Here is a 21,126-nt window from a genome sequence, read left to right on the forward strand (position 1 = left end):
GGGCTATTTAAAGTTTAGATAAAACTGTTTACATACTTCATTTTGTTCAGATGAGTTTTTCTGTGTTGCTGCAATGTTGAATGACCTAGCTATTCAAGTAATTTGTTTCTCAGAATGCTAAAATAACTTACTTTCTCATTTAGATGCTCAGATGGAGGACCATGAACTAAATGAACCCATTGCTAAAGTTGCCCTCTTAAAAGGTAAATTACTGTCTTCTTCATCTTTCAGATGGTATTTGTCAGGATTTTTTGTGTAATTTGCAAATATTTTAGTATTGGGTAACAATTCTGTTTACAGTCAATAGTATTTTTTATTGCTCTTGCCGACGCCTCCACTGATGTATGTTCAATGCACAACTTTGAATCCTGTGCATGTTTTCCAGAAGTAAGCCCTACTAAGTTCAGTGTGGCTTACTCCAGTGTAGCTGTGCATAGGATTGTAGCCTTAATGCATAGTTTAGAATTTATATATTCTTGGTTTGTAGATGAGCACATTTTCTCCTACAGTTGCTGAGATTAACTAGATTCCTTTTAGCGTCTCTGTAAAAATCTACAGATTTTAGTTAATGCTATGAAGTCATTTCTACTTGGGAGGCATGCTTCAGAATTTTTCATTTTCTCATATCTTTGTCAATAAAACTGCTCATCAAGATGTCCTTTGGGGCACCAAATGAAATAATGAACTGCAAGACTCATTGATTCATTTAAAATAAACACCCAAGCGACTGTTAGTAATTTATGTATAAACCCGACATAGAATGAAAACACAGAAATCAGAAACAGAAAACTTTCTTTTTGTTTCCTGTGTATCATGATGTATGGATGACTTTAATTCAAGGCAATTTTGTATCAGCAAGGGGAAAAATATCAGTTTAAATAACATTTAAATCAGGTTTACCTTTTTGTACCATTTCTGAACACCTACTCATTAAAACAGAGTGACAAAAGAGCAGGCTCTGCCTAAGTTTGCAAGTGCTCCTCCTTGTCATCCACACATGTACTGAAGAAACCACATTAATAGCTGCTCAGTTTTAGGATTCAGAAATTTGAAAGCATCAGGTGAATTCATACCTCTGTCTATCAGGAAAGAGCACCCTAAAACACTCTACTTGTTTACTTTTTTATAACGGGTAGCTAATCAAGTGGCAATGCTCAGAGGTCTGCACTGGTTGCCGATCTGCTACTGGTGTTACTATTAGTCATAGAATCATAGAATTGTAGAAAGGGACCCTGAGGGTCATCTAGTCCAACCCCCGTAATACAGGAATCCTGCCCACAGCTGTCCCTGAGTGGGCTCGAACCACCAACCTTTTGGTTACACACTGGCCCATTGTGGCATTGAATGTTGTCTATAAAGCCCTTAACAACTTGGGACCAGATTATCTATGATAATCTATTGATAATCAGGCGGGCACCTTCACTGTATTCTTTTCAGTACCTGCTGAAAACATCCTTATTTAGACAAGTCTCCCCAGATGTTTAGAAAGTTTCTATGAGTTTTCATCTGTTTTAGTCTACTCTGTTGTGGTTTTAAATTATGCTATTCAGCTATGATTGAAAAGAAAATAAGCAATATTCCTGGATATGCCTTTGGGGTACTTTCTGAACCTGCCATTTAGTGCATCCCGATTTCTCACCCCCAACTTTCTCCTTATCAAAGTTTGACACATTTTGTGTGTAAAGACTGGCTTATTCAAACTACAGAGTAATAGAAGCCTTGGTGCTGGCAAGCAGCAGTAGCCAGGGGAGAAGTGTACACCTCAGATTGTAAAAGCTTTTGGCTAGGTCAGAATTATTTACTGCAGGTACCAGGACATTCTGGCAATGCATGAACGATGGGTGCAGTTTGGGCCAAGATGTCTCCTGACTTGACTACACCCCTCTCTCACAACTAAAAGACCTGGTGTGCCTAGGAGTTAGCGATTCCACCGCTTTCTGCCTATAGAAGGGTATAGAGTATAGAAGGGGAAGCCAGGGATATCCCCTCGGCCTTACTAAGCCTTGCCTTGTCTTCTAGTAGGTATTTGGTGTGCTGAATACGCCATTCTTCTAGAAAAAAATTAATAATGAAAGAATAAAATTAGCATCAGCAGTGAAATGCCAAACCACTTTGAGTGTATTTATGAAGAATTGCTCATATTTGAAATGTTGCCACAACAGAATATGTTGTGACTTGAATTGCCTGCCTACATTATTCATGCGGATTTAAACTTTATTCTTGCATGCAGGGCTAGAGTGTATTGATATTTGACTTCCTAACAATGTTTTAATTTATCGCCTAACCTTTCTCTAATGCATTGAGTAGCTGACTAATTTTGCATGACTCTTTTAAGATCCTGTCTTCGCAGGGTAACGGTAATTTGCTAGAACTGAAACTTTAAAGAAAAATGTTCTTTTAGCAGATGAATTGCAGGGTGCACAATCTGAAACTGAGACTAAACAAGAAATTCAGCAGCTGCGCAAGGAACTGGTTGAAGCCCAAGAGCTAGCTAAAACAAGTAAACAAAAATGCTTTGAACTGCAAGGTGAGATGAAGATTCCTTTAAATCTGCAGAGTACCCAGGAAATCATATGCCCAAGTACTTTAGCAACCAAACAGATAGTTAAATCTGTTTAGTCTGACAATTGTTATTAAGATACATGGATAGGGCATTTTTATACTCTCCATATGATGAAAGGGTAAAAAATAACAGCACAATCATACACACATCTGCTCAGAAGTAAGTCCCATGGAGTTGCTTGAAGCTACACTCCTATACCTGGGAGTAAGTCCCACTGAACTCAATGGAGCCTACTTCTGAGTAAACATGTATAGGACTGAACTATAAATTTGAATGTTTAATTTAAGCAATGGAAATAAATAAGCCTTTTTTATTGACCATTTCATTTTGTTCCATAACATGGTAATATCATGGATGCATTGAAGGGAAGCATTTTTTTAAAAAAGCTTTAATAAAATGTATTAACAGCTAGCAGTGTAACATGATTATTTAAATATTTTGATTTACTTACATGGACTCTGACATTATTTTAATGAGCTACTAAAAACTAATTTCTAATGTTTTCCAAATGGTAAGTATAATGGAGCAAAACTTCAGATCCTGTCATTATACTTACAGCAATGTTAGAAGAAGAGAGAAAAGCTTATCGATTGCAAGCTGAAGAATCCACCAAGCAAATCCAAGTTCTCCAAGGTATAACACCCTTATGCAAAAGATTTTGTAGAAAGATGCAGATGATGCATTTGAATATGGCAAGGACATTGCCAGAGTTTTGTTTCACTTTTAAAGAACTCCAGTTAAGGATTACATTCAAACTTGTGGTTCTTGCCTGAAACTGATAAGTTTCGGGGATTCTCCACCTCTGCTTTAAACCAAAGTGCATTTGTTGCTGGTACAGAAAACATGACAAACCAACATTCAGGGAAAGTGAAACTAAATTCTGTTGAGATTATGAATACATATCTCCACCCACCCCAGATTTAAACAGCATTTTTTAATATACTCCAGCAGTCACTTTTGATTAGTTGCAGGAGATGAGATCAGCTACTGCTGGAACAAACAAGGAACTACTGTTCTGGTTTTTTAAAAAAATAGCACTGTTAAGGAGCATGGGTTGGTGTAGGTTAACAGCACCAATTCCTTTCTGAGAGTGGAGGTGAGAGGACGTTATAGCCTCTCCTTCCATCATTCTGTTGCCAGCAGGCTTTGGCTACCCAGTCCCTTCCTCAGAATTTCAAGCAGACTGTCCAGCAGTACAGTGGTACCTCAAGTTACGAACGCCTCAGGTTACAAACGCTTCAGGTTACAAACTCCTCTAACCTGGAAGACTTACCTCAAGTTGAGAACTTTGCCCCAGGATGAGAACGGAAATCGTGTGCCGATGGCACAGTGGCAGCAAGAAGCCCCATTAGCGAAAGCACACCTCTAGTTAAAGACAGTTTCAGGTTAAGAATGGACCTCTGATTAAGTTCATAACTAGAGGTACCACTGTACATCTTTAGCTGTATGGTCAAGAAGATAGATCTTAAAATGCAGACATTCCAGAATTAGAGCAATGCTAGGACAAATTGATGAACCAGGCAGGATGAGATCTGTCTGACAGCTTGCCCAATTCTGCATTGTGCCAAAAGAGTAATTGTCCTTGGTTTCCAATTTGTCTAAATACTTAAAACATAAAACTGAATCTAATCTAGGAATGGTGTTTTCATGAGATGATAGAAGTGTTGGAATTAAATCATTAGCCTGGTTTGCATATAACACTAAACTAGTCTATGTATTGAATTTATATACCGCCCTATGCCCACAGTTTATCACTGTGCGCATGAGCGGAAAGGAACCTGAGCAAAATCTCAGACTCACATGCTTGTCCTTCTCATCTGGGAGGATTTTGACTGAGTTCAGTTACCTTTTGTCAAAACTTGGCTTGTTGTTACATACAAGCCAGAAATGCTGAATTGAAAACATTGTCTCTGATTCATATGACACAACAAACCAATGGAAAGTGGGTCAAAAATTATGCCCAAATACTTTCCCCAGCCATGCATGTGGAGGAGAGGAAGGTGGTAGCACATGAGCCTGATGCTTCGCTCAAGCTCATTCTTGTTTGTGCATATAGCACTAAACCATGGTTTAGCGTCACACATAAGCATAGCCAGTCTGTTTGCAGCCGGGTTCTTACACCCATCTTTCTTTTGTTTTCTTAACTTCTTTTTAAAAGTAAAGTGCTAAAGTTCAATCAGCTTCCATTTATAGAGCTCCAAATGGCTGACATGAATTTGCCAACCCAACCTCCTTAAGAAAATCTGATTTTTTGTAAATGTTTACAGCTCAGCTGCATCAGCTGCAGGAAGATATTGAATGTCTTCGTGAGAAAAAGGAGAGTGAGATCTCCAGTACTCGAAATGAGTTGCTTAGTGCTCAGAGTGAGATGCTGTTACTGCAACAAGTGGCCGAGAAGGCTGCGTCTGAAAGGGAAACAGATGTTGCTGCTTTACAAGAAGAGCTACAGAAAGTAAGGGCTGAGCTTGAGCGGTGGCGCAAAGAGGCTTCAGAATACGAGAAAGAAATCGTCAGTCTGCAAGCCAGTTTTCAACTACGATGTCAGCAGTGTGAGGATCAGCAGAAAGAGGAGGCCACCCGGTTGCAAGGTATGGCACTAGATGGACCTCTCAGTTTGATCTAGGAAGAATATGCCTATAGTCCTTTGCGTTTTAAATGGCACATATAAGTTTAGGGGCTTCTGCAGTCCACTGGTGCAGCAAGATGAAGATATGTGACTGTGACAGAAAGTAGTCTCTAGTAGGCTTTGGTTCAGCAGTGACCAGTGGGATCTGTCCGTACAGCCATGCTATGTAGACACTTTATCTGGAATCCCTGAAAACATCTTAAAGGTTTGGCAAGCTACAGCAGCAGGTTTGTAGCGTAGCAACCTTCATTTACCTATAAATATCATCTTTGAAATATCTTGACTCCCAGCTGCTGTTGGTTGGGTTGAACCATTGCAAGAAGTCAAAACTGATGAAATGCTGCTGAAACTTAATAATGGAATATTTGAAAACATGGCACCAGAGAACCAGGTTATACAATATATAGCACCTAACTGTGTTATGACATTGTGCTACAGTGTTAATGTTGCACGCGTATAAAGCTGCACCAACAAAATGGTCTATTGTTTTGTTCTAATTACTTACTGTGAGATTATTATTTTTTAACATAACCACGTCCAACTGGCCTCTCCAGAATTATTTCATTCATTCTGTGCTAATTGCACTGATGAGTGTTTTTCAAAATGTATTCAAGCTTCTAATTGTTTGCCTCGATCAAACAAATGCTATCTCTCAACTCAGAATGATCTGTTTCCATGACTACAATATTATACACAACCAGCTGTTTATAATATCACTGATAAAATCCTTAAGATTTCTGCTAGCATGTGTGCCTGCATTGTTGTAAAGTCTTATCTTTAGGGTGATTTTTTTCATGTCCTCTGAAGTTAAATCATTATATTTTCTAGTAAATTGGTGTGATTATGATTCCACCATTTCTGAAACCATGGAGAGCTGCTGCCACTCAGTGTAGACAAATTTCTGAGCTAGTTGAATTCAGTAGAAGGCAGTTTCTAGGTTCCTGTTTATTGTGGCATTTGGTAATTATTTAGCACCGTGACCTCTCTATTGGTAGTTCCTGAAACTGTGTGAATGGCTTTCAGTGGAAAATTAGTTTAGCATATAGTAGTGCTAATTTGGGTGGATCAGGTTTAAAGGAATTAAATGTGTGACTGGCCTCAGTTTTTACCACAAACTGGGCATATAATTATTATGTCAAAGATATTTTAGAATAATTGCAGATGTTACTCGAACACCTTTGAAGATCCCAATTTTCAGTCCACTTTAATGGGTAACATAGCATTACTTGCTTGTAGGTGAACTTGAAAAGTTGAGAAAGGAGTGGACTGTTCTTGAAACCGAATGCCTTTCATTAAAGAAGGAGAACTCTTTGCTTGCATGTGAACTTCAGCGACAGGAGAAGGAGCTCCATAAGTAAGTGCTGCTGAATCTTATGGCGAAGTCCATAGATGTTGGATGGGTGAATTCCAGTCTTACCATATGGTGATAGTTCCTTAAAATTGGGCACTCATTTTGAAAATGTATTTTAAGTGAAAATAAGACTCCCTCCTACAAGTGGCAGTATTCGCAATACCTTGCGCTGTTTCTTCTAGCAGATTTGGTCCAGAGTCATTTAGTACATCTGAAGCGCTAGACAATTTTTGCTTAAGAATTCCCAGTGATTTGCCCTGATCTGAAGAGAAATAGAAAAGTGTACTATTGGTGTCAAGACCTTTCTCTCCACCCCCCCCCCAAAAATTAAAACAATTTAAAGCAGGCATAGGCAAACTCGGCCCTCCAGATGTTTTGTAACTACAACTCCCATCATCCCTAGCTAACAGGATCAGTGGTCAGGGGTGATGGGAATTGTAGTCCCAAAACATCTGGAGGGCCGAGTTTGCCTATGCACTGATAGCTAAGAGATTGGTCCTTCCACTATCAAAAGTCCTCACCATTCAATGAACTGAGCATTGAAAATGAAGAACCATTAGGATAGGCTGTGAAATAATAAAAAGCTTTCAATGGACACAGTGATTTCTGGAATTTTCTGAATGCCATACATTCCATGAGACTTTAATCAAGAATTTCCTAACTACCCTTGTGGTCAGGGTTGTTGTTGGGATTTATTTTTCTTCTCTCCCTTTTTGGAGGTTCTGGAAATTATTAGGTAAGATAATAACATAACGAGACAGGAGGGAATGTTGAAGGATAGAAGTTGAGTGGAAGCTAATACATTTTAATTTTCATTTAAAACTTTTAAGTTTAAAATACTCATTAGTAGCAGGATTCAAAGATGTGTTTTGATTTTGGAAAATGCTGACTAAAATACATCTTAACAGATAAAATGGAATGCATTTGAATGCCAGTTTGCAAATAACGTGAAGGTCACTTTGTATAAATATTTTCCGTATGATTCCCCCCACCCCTCCCTGCTACATTACTTAAAGGTCATAGCATATGTAGCCTTGGCTACATTTTAGAGAATTGCCAGACTAATTCCATGCTTTGCTGTCTCCAGCTGCTGCACTGAATCAGAAGCGGGGTGGTCTTCCATTGCAAGCAAGACATCAAAAGTCCTACTGGGCATACAAGAAGCCCTTTACAGGGCCTAAAGTAGTTTTTCTTGGTTGCTTCACTTGTGTTGCAGAGACCTCATATTCTTTACCACGACTTAATACTCTCTCTTTTTTAACATTGGAAAGGTTGCCTATGTTGTGGTATGTTTTCATTATCTAGCATTAAAATTTAGAAACAGTAGGCCCTACAACAAAATACTGCAATGTAGCTTCACCTCCAAACAAGAGTACAGTGGTACCTCGGGTTACAAACACTTCGGGTTACAGACTCCGCTAATCCGGAAGTAGTACCTTGGGTTAAGAACAGGATGAGAACAGAAATGGTGCAGTGGCGGCAGCAGGAGGCCCCATTAGCTAAAGTAGTACCTCCGGTTAAGAACGGTTTCAGGTTAAGAACAGACCTCCGGAACGAATTAAGTTCGTAACCGGAGGTACCACTGTACTCTGTTCCATCCTCTTAAACCAGGGTCTTCCACTTCCCTGTTTTTCTTTTCGAACTTGACGATAAGCTTTCCATGGCTTCTGGACAGTTCTTGCTCATCTTCACATTAGGCTATATTTTGGAAGGAAGGGGTCTTGTAGTTATGTAAACTGTGGTTGTCCCAAGCATGTTGCTGCTTCCTTCCTTTTTCCAGCCGCCCTTTGTTGGCAACATTCCTGTTGGCACTCACCACCTGTGTTTGCTATTAGAGGAAGTTATAATTATTTACGTGTTGCCGGGACACCTTCCAAATGTTGGTAAGATATAAGGAAGATGATTGTAAAGAAAGGTTTTTGTTAAATAGGCAGGTGAATGCCAGCTCTGGTTTCTGTTCTCAGCTGGTTTAATTTTATTTGAACATTGGGCTGCTTTGCACATAAACCCTAAACCATGGCTTAGCATGATGTGAACAAGCCTTGGATTCTTACACTCTTCTTTTCCTTCAGTGAAGCCACAAGGAAGAAACCGAAAGCTTCCACTTCCATTTTAAATTACTCACAAATTAATATGTAATCTAAACCGTAAAGTGTCATTAATCTTCACTGTAGCTAATTGAAACAACTCAGCTTCATCAATTGTGGTTTAAAGTTGATTTGATTCAAGTAACCATACTTAATATTAATCAGTTTGTCCAGATTCAGAAGGGCATTAAAATGTGTCTAATCTAAAACAGGAGCACTAGAGGAGCGGGGGTGCATGAATCTGAGGCTCACTACAATTCATTTTCATAACACTAAACTATGGTTTAGCATAATGTCCAAAGCATTCCATTATCTATATTTTTATTTTGGTGGTGTGTCAATTAAAAAACATTTATTTTTCCTTCTTGAAACTTGAAGCTTGAAACTTCATTGTGCATTTGTTACGGAACTTTGTATGCAGTATGCTAGAGCACCAGTACTGTATTCAGTTATAGGGATACTGTGGGTGCATAGTGCTGCACATGTTATAAAGTGCTTGATTCTGAGGAGGGGAAATAGATGACATGTTGATTAAAAGTATTTGTTTCTAAACATGTAGTATTCCTTTGGGGTTTGCCCTTCTTTTCTTCCACAGCTCTCAACAGCAGAGTTTAGCGCTTAACAGTGACCTGAGTGTTCTTGAGCTGACTCGAAAGGAGCTTGAAAATAAAATGGGGTCTTTGAAAGAGCAACATCAGCGAGATGCAGCTAGTCTAAAAACCCTTCTTAATGAAGCAGAGAATCAAGCTAAGGATGCTCAAAATGAGGTAGATATCAATAAATTCAAGTTCGTCTTTATCACTGCTTTGTATGCCTGAAAACAATTGTTCTGGATTCCATCCACCCTGTGGGGACTCTGACTGTCGTTCTCTCCTGCCCCGTCAACAGCATTCTCCCCTTAGCTGCATTTGGATGTAACACGAAGCTACAGTTTAGCTCTGGGTTCCTTCTCCTCTGTTCCTGCTGCAAGGAAGGGACAGAAAGTTTTTGCATCCATTTTGATTATTCGTAGTAACTCATTTCGCCCAAATTAAGAATTGTGGTTAGTGTGAACTGGTCTGGGTATACAAGCCAAGGTATACACCATGGTTTTAAGTTGGGTTTCCCTAAACCATAGTTAACACTAACCACAACGCAGACGTAACGCTAACTGTGGTGAGCTGGAAATGGAAGCAAAAGCCTCCATTCTCCTCCTTGTGGCTGTGCCAGGGGAGAAGAGGGAAGTGGGGAGCATGCAAGCCCTGCAGCTCATGCAGGTATGAACAAGGCCTTTGGGAGACAGACAGATTTTGGAACTAAAGAGATTTGAAAAGCAATGGGGCAGGAGTTGCCATTAGTGGGTGTGGATGGGGAATAGATAACCCAGCTGAGTTGATGTGAAATAATTCTGTATGCGTTGTCTTTCAAAACTGTCTGAGTTAAGCATGCTCTTCTGCTTGTTGAAATGTACTCCAATTATTTTCTTTTCTTTTTTAAAAAAGGTTTGTTAATGATTATTCACTTGTCTTTCTCTATCTAATCAATCCTGCCCTTCGGCAGCAAAAGGCTCCTAGAGTTGCTTACAACTCTACAAACTGGACCGACCCTGCCTTCAGACATAAAGCCCTTGACTTTCTCCTTCTGTTAGGGCAAATATGAAGATGCACCTGTGAACCTAATTAGGGCTAAAGCTGTAAAGTGCTCATTGAGTTCAGTTCCTACAGTTACTTCATGAGATGATTTTTGCCTTTTCAGTTTCATATGAGAAGTGTCCACATTGATGATGTTTTATATTTACAGCATCAGGTTAAAGATTTGAGAATTGCCTGGTAGTGGTTGATGCCCTGTGTGGCAAAATCCATAATAAAAATGGCACACAGTTCACCTCACGATAACTGTGCCACATTCAAAACAAACCTGGGTACTGAGCCTCCTTCCGTTTGCAACTTTTGTAGAGACTGAGTAGAGGAAAGTAGGAACAAATTCATATTATTCCTTTATTCTCTGCACTGAAGAGCTTAGGCACATTAGATCCTGAGGGAGGCTTTGAACTTTGTGATAGAAATTCAGCTTTCTGTAAAGATTAAAGCGTTCAAATTGGTTTTGTAGTCAAGGCAATCATTTCCCTTAACAACTAAGAATGCACGTCTATTAAGGTTAGTGGGGTTTTTTGGTAGCATTTGAGCTTGCTAGAAAGCGTATAAAGTAAGCATTAAAAGCCTTCCAGAAAGTGCCTCATGCACAGACAATGGAGGTGATGAACCTTCAGTAGCTGTTTTGTTTCTTCATTAACATTACTAGGAAAGCATTGGTTGACCATTTCCATTGCACTTTTTGATCCCTTCCCTTGTTATCATTTCAGTTGCCATCTGAATGCCATTTTCATATTTATTTTGTAGTTGGGGCTAATAGGACTGTATATTTTGCCAACATTTTGGCTTTCAAAATTCACTAATACAGTGGTGTTACTTAGTTGTAGTGGACACTATTTATGCTTTTGCAGAGAAAACTTTTGTTTCTACAGGGAATTCAGAACACTGTTTGTCTACTTTTTAAAACCTGGGTTGGTGTGCTATAATATATAATATGATCCATAATTTGGGGCCTTAGCACTAAAATGAACTTTGGTGGATTTCACATACTTTCCATAAGGTTTCTTTAAAATGGGATTCTATACTGCTCTGGGCAAATCTGTTTTTGGCCACTGGAAAGAGAAATGCCTTTCCTGGTAGGAGGTTTTGGTCTCTTGGATTACATTTTGATGGAGAAGCTTGATTCCAAATTGTGTAGTACTTTATAAAGAAAACGACAGAACTTTGTGACATAAAAGACTTCTCTGAGTAGACCCGCAAAGATTAACAAACCTAGGCCTATTAGGCCTACTCAGGGTAAACCCAGTGAAGTTGATGGATAAAACTAATTTAAGTTCATTAATTTTAACATGTCTACTCTGAGCAGGACTTAGTTGGGAACAGCCCTAAGCTTTTTTTTTTAAGTGTGGCATTCTCTTCCCATACATGGAAAACTTATCTCCTGCCCATGGCCCTCCTTCCATGACACTGTTCTTGTCTGATCTTCTCTTACTATGCTTATGGTCCTTAAAGGTAGACAGTTGTACTGAATTTGCTGATGTGCAAACTTTCTCTTATTTTTGAAAAAGTGTTGAAAACAAATAGTAAACACCTAACAGGTTTTCAGTCTGATTAAAGTTTTGCAGATGGTAGAATTGATTTTGTGCCATACTTAAATTTACAACACAAGGCAGTTTATAAAACTCCCGATAAAAACATTAAAAGAGTTTGGGGACTGGGGAAAGGAAGTGCATTGTTACTTACTTTGTGGCCATTCAGTGCATTCCATTCCCACAAGCCACAAATCCCAAAGCAGAGCCTGTGCTGGTCAGCTGCCCATCAGCATGGGAAAAAGGTGTGTTTATCCAAGGACTGAATGTTGAGCTACTGTGTGATACATGAGCTAAGATGTGATGTTCGTGTACTTACTGACCCACACTCCCATCCTTCTTTTTCTGTTCCTGAGACAGAAGCAGTCTAACTCATCCTAACTTGTTTTTTGTAGTTGGTTTTAGACTTAGGGTTGGTGGCACATCAGTAAAGCAGGGCTGGGCAACCTTCTTGGCTCCATGGGCCAAATCTGTGGACCAAATTTGACATGTGGGTGGGCCCATACCCTGTCAATTACATAATGCCATTATATCACATCACATGATTGCCAGATGGGCACCTCTGCCCACCTCTCGAAATCCTTTGCATGGGGTTTCCAAGTGCCTAACTTCCAACTGGGAAGCTGCAGCACCTTCAAAACATCTAGAGTCTCAAATGGAAGTTGGGGGTCTTTTAAAGCCCTTTGCGCAAGCTCTCTTTGAAGCATCCCCATATGCTTCCTTTAAGGGGGGGTGGAGAGAAGAAGCTCCTCTTCCCTGCTGGCACCTGCATGCCTGTTTGCTTGAAGGGAAAACACTGAGCTGCTTCAAAGAATGCTTTTGCAAAGGGCTTTACCATCAGCTGATCAAATCTTGCTGCCTTGGCTGTGCAATCCTGTTTCCAGTTGGGAGCAGGTTGCGTAGCCAATGCAGGGTTAAATTCTCTGGCCTGTTGCCTGACATCAGCTGATGGGCAGGTGGGAGTAGTTTGGAGAGTAGTTTGGAGAGGATAGCCTCACAGATTAAAACTGGCCCGTGGGCCACCGGTTCACCATTCTGACAATATTTTTTTGTAATACAATGGTGGCAATTTATCTGGAATAAGTTATAAACTTTTTCAGGTGAGCTGAAAAGCATCAGCTGGGAAAATGGTATTAATTGTCTCACTGGTTGTCTTCAGTTTTTTCTTTGAGTCAAAAATGTTGGGAGTGGCTGTATTTTTATCAAATTAGGCATGAGGTGTTCTCTGCTGGAAAGAATTTGGATGACATTTCTGGAAGGATGTCTAATAAAATGGAAAGACACGCAGCTTTTGATCTAGATTAAAAAATGTGTTGCACCATTTCTAAAGCCACATCCCAAAAAGAAATACATTTAAACCAAATGACATATGTTACTGTCTAGAATTTTCAGCAGAAAAGCATCATGAACAGCTAGATTTTATCTTTAGGGAATTTGAATAGTGTCTCACATCTTGAGCAGGTGCTGTTATTAATTTCAAGCAGTGTGAGAATTATTGTATAAAAAGCTTTAATCTAGATAAATGAATATTTTTTAGCATGGAATAACTTGTGAAGTACAAAATTAAATATGAAACAAAGGTTTATATACAGAGCTGTAAGTATGTAGTGGAAAGGAGCAAAACTGTAATACAGGCACCATGCATAAAGAAAACATGACATGAAGGATTTGTATTGTGCTTTGACACTTTTCCTCTCACTTTTTAGCAAACAACAACAAAACACCAGTGATAACAAGATAAACCTTATTCTAAAGTTACTGGGGGGTTGTGGTGGTTATTGAGGGAATTAAATGAGGAGAGGAGAAAACCATGACAGCCACCTTGAGCTCCTTGGAAGAAAAGGGTGACTATAAATGCAATCAATCAATCAATCAATCAATCAATCAGTGTTAGTACAGGGGAATGAACACGGACCATTTTACTTTTTCCTGAACTTGATTCCAGTACAGTATAGCAAAAACTAAATTGCTGCCCTTCCTAAAACATACATATTAATATCCATGCAATATTTTATTGAAAAGCATAGACACATCTCCCAAAGCTACTTTAACCTCTTAAATCTAGTTTAAATGGGTCTGTAGTATATGTGTTTTCTTTGCCTTTAGTATGAAAAGACACAGACCATACTCTCAGAGCTGAAGTCGAAGTTTGAAATCACTGAGCAGGAAAAGCAATCAATCACAGATGAACTCAAACAGTGTAAAGACAACCTGAAGCTGCTACAAGAAAAAGGAAATCATGTAAGTCTGTATAACACGTGTGCCAGGTTTTTGTTATTTTATTTCCACCGCGAGATTACTAGCCATGCCTGATGAAGGTTTGGAAAAGGCATTTTGCGAAGTTGCAGGAATTTCATGAAATCAGTGCCCATAAACTTCTCCGGCCCAATACAATCTAATGGAGCAACTCTAATATTGGGGGTGGGGTGCTACATTCCATAGGGGAAAACTGACATGGAAATACTTTCCCCATTCAGATTTGAATGTGAAGGGGAGAATAATTCTGAGGCATTATTGAGTCCCAAAGTTCTTTTCTGAGCCTGGATCTGAAGAGTCATTTCCTCCTTTGAAATATTCAGCCCTTACAAAACTAGCAATTTGGCCAGTGGAGATATTCCATTACCCATAATTATTCAAGCATCTTGCTTCAGAAAACCTTTGTTAATCAGGGCAAGATATCTAACACAAAATGAAGCAGAGACTGAGAGAACAGCATTTTTCATCCGCCAGCCATACTTCGGCGAATGCCTTCTTGAATGACAGTTTCTCAGGCGAATAAAGGAGTGTCATTCAGACTTCTGTTGACTTTGAGGGGAGCAGAGTTTAGATCTACATAGTATTCTCTACAGCAACTAGAATGATTTTTAAATAAAATTATCCTAATATAACCCAATCTAAAGGATCTTGATTATCATAACCCAATCTGCTATAACAGATCAGTGATATGTGAAGTCTTTCCACTGCAACAGTTACAGAATCAACCTCATTGTTGTTGCTTGCTATGGGCCTGAGTATATCTAGTAGAACTATAGGGAAAGAACTTGGATGCCCTGTTAATCTGCAGTTTGATGAATATTTCTTAGTAGCAGTGCTTATTGTCTTTTTAGTAAAATGCATTCTTAAATCAACTTAAATATTTATATTTTTAAAAGTTCTATAAAGGCACCTGAGAATACATTAAAGACCAATAGAATACAATAAGTGTATCAACAACTAAAAGAAACTTCATCTGCTATCTTCATCTTCCACTTTTGTCTTAAAACGTTTTCATGTGTAGAGGAATAAATGTGAAAAATATTGTGCTGATATGTTGGAATGCAGAATCTGAGTAGAGTTAGTCTCTTACTCATGGATTTTCACCACAGAATCATCATGAATTTTACTTTCAGTAATAAACATGTTTTGCCTGATTCAGTCAAATGAGAAGATTGAGTGGGTGTGAACATTCCAAATAATGTTCTGTTGCTGGGAGATTCCAGAACATTCTGATGGCAGCTCTTGCTCACCCTTTTTGAGTAGAAAAATATCTATCCAACTTGGCAATATACAAAGGCTTTGAAATAATAATAAAACAGTACTGACTGCCATATTCCCTAATCACTAAATTATTAGAAATAGGGACTGAGAAGAGTTATGTATGCAGGTGGTTGGTGATTCAGATACAGGGTGAGTGAGGAGTTGACATTCTTTTACTTTACTGGAGAACCTCACACCCAAATGGATTTACTGTTATTTTTTAACCTTGCAGGTTGACAAAGGTGTTCTCCTGTTAGTTTCCCCTGAGATGTTTTATTACTTATTAAATTTATACACTGTCCTTCATCCTAAGATCACAGGGCAATTCACAGCAAAAAGAAAGAGAGAGAAAAGGAAAACAAAATGCCTATTATAACAACAACAAAAACCAATAATCATCCTCCCACAGACACATTTAAAAGGGAATCATTTGTTTTATCAGCCAAAGGCCTGATTATAGAGGAACATTTTGTCTCGTGCCTAAAGATATGTAGTGAAGGCACCAGGCGAGCCTCCCTGGGGAGAGCATTCCAAAGTGGGGAGCCATCACAGAAAAGGCTCGTTCTTATGTTGCCACCCTCTGGACCTCTCACAGAGGAGGCACACAAAGAAGGGCCTCAGATAATGATCACAGGGCCTGGGTTGGTTCATATGGGGAGAGGTGGTCCTTGAGGTATTGCAGTCCAGAGTTGTTTAAGGCTTCATAGGTCAAAACCAGCACTTGTTTTTGTTTTCCTATGCTGCTCCCTTTCCGCTTCATAGGCCATCTTTCTTTTCTTTTATATTTCCCTCACTACTTCTTTTCTTTTTTTTCTTGGCAAGCAAGCGAGTTTGATGTATTGGCTTCAAAGTGTAGTAATATTATATCAATAAAATAATTAAAAGCAAAAAAACAACAACAAACCCAGCACTTTGAATTGGGCCTGGATGTGCTCTCTAAAGCTGAAATAAGAAACCTTTTTTGGGATCGAGGGCTGTCTTACCCTGGAGGAAATTTTAATTTCTATAAATAAGCTTGTTTTATGCTGATCCCCATAGGGGAAATAATAGTTTCCATAAAATAAACCATAAGAAAATATTGTGCTTCCAACAGTCCCTAATACTAAAATTCTAGCATATGGAAAACCTTTCTGTCGCACTGTCCTTAGGCAAGGGGTTGAACAGCAGGGTCTCCACCTTGTCTTTTTCATAAGATTTGGATGGACCATATACGGAGAGATAGCCAGGTGTTCCCTATTTTGCATCCTATGGACCCTATAACATTTGTTCTCTGCTGATGAGATAGGTTGCAGTGCATATTGAATCACTTCTTGCCACTGCCTGTGATTCTGAACACCATGTGTGCAGGGGCTTCCCATTTTAGTAACTGAGAAAGAAACACCCCACTGTGCTCATCATGCATTTTCCTCATTTACCTCAGGCCTAGGTGTGTCAGAGCTCATGATGAAGTTGCCGTATCATAAACAGCAGAGTGTCTGGGGGATTTGACTGCTAAAACTCATTAGCCCCAAGTCACATTGAGTAATTATTTCTTGTTTTGGAATCTGCTTCAGGTGAACAAGTTCTTGAGGGGTTTGGGACCCAGTGACCATTGTAGAGGAAGCTAATGTGAATGTCCTTGTGACATATCAGGGCACACAGCACTGAAAGTTGCTCTTTCGCCTACGGAAATGTGATCTGCGTGGCCTGATGTTTGGTCCACAAAAGGGTCTCATCAAAGCCCTGATTATACAAGAAGGCATCCTCATTTGTGAAGAACTTATATGCGGAGAAAACCCCAGAAAGATTTATGTGTTCTTCACAAGTGAAAGCATTGCCTTTCAGTATACATCTTTCCCCTGTATGTAGGTGATACCAGGATAGGAAGAGCTTTTTATGAAGTGTCCAACATGAAATAATTTTTTCTACAGAGTTTGCATTCTGTTAAAAATGCAAGTCTGATGCAGATGGAAAAGGGAAAGATGGGTTTTGTTTTTTGAACAAGGTAATTTTAAATGGCTGTGTATCCAGATGGATTAAAATCCTGATTGGTATTTGAAGCTCCTAAATATTCTGTTGAATATGATTTGAAAATCTAGAATTACATAAAGCACAATTGCACTCTGTCTTCTAGGGAACCCTCCTGAAATGCAGTAAGAGTTTAAGGTTTATTTTGCCCTAAAATATTACATTCTGTAGATTAAGAAGAGCTTCCTTAAGAGAAGAAATGCTTTGTTGTTCAATATCCATGTTTACTTTGTACAGTGGTGTACTAACTTTGTATACCAGACTAGCTGTGTCTTCTTGTTAGATGTCTTTAGTGTTTCAGTTGAAACAAAACTTGATCTTTGAGCTCTCCCCCTATCTAAATCATCTTTACCTATTTGATTATTTTATAGCACAAAAATGATTTTAATATCCCTTCCCTTCCCTTTAGCCTTCCATATTACCACCCGTCCCAGCCGTATTCATCGGCCTAATCCTGGCTTTCCTGTTTTGGTGTTACAACCCATTGTGGTAGAGAAAGGTACTACAAGCACTATTCAGTCCATGTATGTTCGTCCCTCTCACCTGTTTTGTGCCATTTTTGTAAGATAGTGCATGGTGAAAAACAGGTATTGGTTTACCTGATGCAAATCCTTCATTTAATAAGTCATTGTGTGTGGTATTAGCAAACCAAAAAACAAACAAACTAATCATTTAACATCTGTCTTGTTTTCCTTGTGCTAGTGCTAACAGTGTCCTGTTGTAACCTACTTGTTTCTGACTGTTCTTCTTCTAACACACATTTGTCTTTTGTAAAATGCCACAGAGTTAGGGCCTGGAAGAAAGCCTAACTGCTTAATGACACTAAACAAATGAGGAGTTTGCATATTTGAATCTGGTCCCTTATTTCCTTTTTACCCTCCACTAATTCAGAAATTTCTCTCTGGATTTGAATGCCTTTCACTTTTCTCACTGTTGTGGTGAAGAAGATGCTGGGTGGGTGGGGAATGAATGGACGAGGTGTGGGCAACAGGTGGTGGTTTTGCATTTCCAGTTCTTGCAGTGATGGATACTACCTTCCCAAATGCATTCTGTAAGACTTACCACCCTCCGTGTGGAACTATATTCTTCAGAATGGTCATAATTTAAGGTGGGATGAAGAATATGCACGTTAAGATTAACACTGCCACATTTCAGAACTGCTTTAAACCTAGGCAAGAAAAGTTTAATGTGTTGTTAATTGTTAACTGATGAACTTCTGCTGATGCTTTGTACAATGTTCTGGAGGAGGTCTAACAGCTCATAATTTGGCATGGCATGCATTTATCTTGGCACAAGCATCAAATGCAGTTATCAGATTAAAAAATTCAGAAAGGTTCAATAGGAAGCATTCAGTTAAGGGATGAATTTATGCATCTGCTAAAGCTAATGATGTCACTTCATGGAGACTTAACATCCATTGAAATTCCTTCACTTAGATGAACTTTGTTTAACCCCTTGATGCCCAGTCAAAAAAAATCAAAACCACGAACAGATGGGAAAACCTTCTAGGGACTTCCAGGAACTTGAAGGGGTTAACTAATTAGTGTCCACTGAAACAAATGAGATATTGATTATTTTCCTTTTTTTTTCTCCCTACACAGAGACAATGGCCTTGGATGCCTGTGATGGCAGCTTTGGTAGCTGTGACAGCCATGGTGCTGTACCCAGGCCTAACCAGAGCTTCTCCATGAGAACTGTTGTTGAATCCATACACCGTCCTCCCTTTAGAAGCTGGCATCATTCACATACTGGGGGAAAGACAGATTCATCATGTTCCTTTTTTTTACCTCTTAGTACCGCAGAGTTTGGCTTCAGAGCAGCAGTAGGGCCATTGCTTTAAACTGTACAAAATGTATCTGTCTATAAAGAGGGAATAAAATTATGACTTCATTCTGTCGTGAGCAATATTGTTGCTCACAACTTCATGTAATTCTTAAGATAGTATGTTGGAGTTCTAAATACTGTTATGGTGGCCTAAAGTAGGCTTCTTGGTACCAAATTATTTATGATGGTTAGGTGTGTGGATATTTTACTTAAGAATCTGATTGCCAGATTGAAAGCAATGCGTTTCTCGCCCCACCCCCTCCCCCAATTTGGACACCCATGCCAAATATCCTTTAATACTTGGAAGCAGATGCAGTGTGCTCAGTGCCTTTCAGTTTGACTTTATTTGTACATGAACATACCATTATTATTTTTTACTTGCTGTGAGTCACTGAGCTATTGGGAACAATTTTATTTTTTCCAAGTCTTCTGACAGAAACAAGTATTTTTCTTCAGTAAAGGTCCTATTTTATTGATGACTTGGGAACTGGTATAATTCATTGTCAGCCTTAAAGAGCTCTAGAAGAAACTGAATGGACATCATCGGTCTAGAATGTTTTTGTGTGCAGGTGTGTGCATGTGTGTGCCTGAGTGAACTAAGGTTTTTCTGGGAGCAAAATCTTGATTTTTCTGATGGACATAGTGCAGTGATCCAATTTTTAGTTTGAATGTAATTTATTAAATCTTGTGTATATAGACACTATAAAGCGCAACATATTTTCGCACATATCACATTATAGAAATGATTTTTCCAGTCACTTATTATCAAAACCAAGCTGGGGAAGTAATATTTGTCTCTTTAAACTGTGTTTTCATTGGCATAATTTCATTATTATGTGAAGTGCTCAAGTGCTTCTATTGTTAGGGGAAGAAAGAAGACAAAATCTGAAATGGGCAATCCTTCTGGAAGGTAGAATAATCTAATTGGTCCTCTATGCAACAACTTAAGATGAAAGAATGTGCTATCAATGATTAGCAGCTTTATGTCACACTTTATATGGCCTTAATATTAATGTTTCCAGTAAGCATTGACTTGCGAATAGGGGTATGTAATTAAAACCTGAATAAAGTGCTAGCTTGCACTGCTCAACAGCTCTGTCAATTAAGGTCTGTATTAATATAAAAATAATGGCACAGTGAAATGTTTCAGCTGATTCATAGGAAGACTTTTCTCAGCAAAAAAACTAGTTGGTTCAAAGGATTTAATGGCAATCAGCAGATCTAGTTAAATATTTAAATAGAGTTTTTAGTTAATAATTTGCCTTTGAGGTGTTGAGGGTCACTTTACTTTAAAGGTTCTGTCTTAAACTATTTGGGATTTGTTAATGGGAGGATCATTTAGAATTAAGGGAATGTTAGTCCACAGACTCTTAGAAAATGTTGTTTTTGTTCATTTCATTCTTTTCATTTGCAGGAAACTGTAACACCCACCCAAACACCCACCCACACGCACACACACATGCCAGTGGTACCCAGTACCTCTTGTATATAGGTTATTGCAAATATTATTCTGAAAATGCTTAACTTCAGAATTACATTTTTAAAAGTAAATAATTGTTTTAAATCTATTTTGTAAAGATATAAAAAAAAACAATAGAATTTCTGGAGTACAGATTGAACTATTTGCACTAACACACATGATGTGCATGATTTAATAAAATAACTTTACTCTCCCTATAAATGTTTGTGTTGAATCTCATTTGACATCCATAGAATTTTGATAAGTTTGTTGTGCACTGGAGAATGATGGAATCCTTTTATGAGCAATGATCACATTATATCTGGTAGCCGTGAATATGAAAAATGCATTATCCTTTGCTGCATTAGCTTAATGCCTGTTTCTAAGATTGACAATAAATTCTTCTGGTGGGGTATACATACAGATTACTGGCATATCACAAAGTCGTGAGGTTGCATCAGCATCACAACAGTGTTTTGTTGACATTATAGTTATTTGATGCTGGTATCCACTGTCCTTGTCCTTCTGTAGCC

At 38.7% G+C, this 21,126-nt stretch overlaps 1 protein-coding gene across 50 annotated transcripts in view; it reads left to right on the forward strand.

The window, feature by feature from the left end:
* The window catches only part of SLMAP (sarcolemma associated protein), a 92,045-nt gene extending 71,230 nt beyond the window's left edge, over positions 1-20,815 (forward strand). For 10 of the 50 annotated variants that reach the window (XM_083489263.1, XM_083489244.1, XM_083489243.1 and 7 more), the window contains 9 exons: positions 144-203; positions 2,402-2,527; positions 3,122-3,196; positions 4,831-5,151; positions 6,426-6,543; positions 9,223-9,394; positions 13,894-14,028; positions 17,720-17,809; positions 18,912-20,815. In XM_083489263.1, the coding sequence (XP_083345389.1) occupies positions 144-203; positions 2,402-2,527; positions 3,122-3,196; positions 4,831-5,151; positions 6,426-6,543; positions 9,223-9,394; positions 13,894-14,028; positions 17,720-17,803 (1,091 nt within the window). In that variant the 3' untranslated portion in view covers positions 17,804-17,809; positions 18,912-20,815. The remainder of the gene's footprint in view (positions 1-143; positions 204-2,401; positions 2,528-3,121; positions 3,197-4,830; positions 5,152-6,425; positions 6,544-9,222; positions 9,395-13,893; positions 14,029-17,719; positions 17,810-18,911) is intronic. The other 40 variants (XM_083489246.1, XM_083489266.1, XM_083489256.1 and 37 more) reach the window with 5 other exon arrangements.
* Positions 20,816-21,126: the final 311 nt, after the last annotated feature.

Source organism: Podarcis liolepis, assembly GCF_965112155.1.
Source record: "Podarcis liolepis genome assembly, chromosome: 2".
NCBI lineage: Eukaryota > Metazoa > Chordata > Lepidosauria > Squamata > Lacertidae > Podarcis > Podarcis liolepis.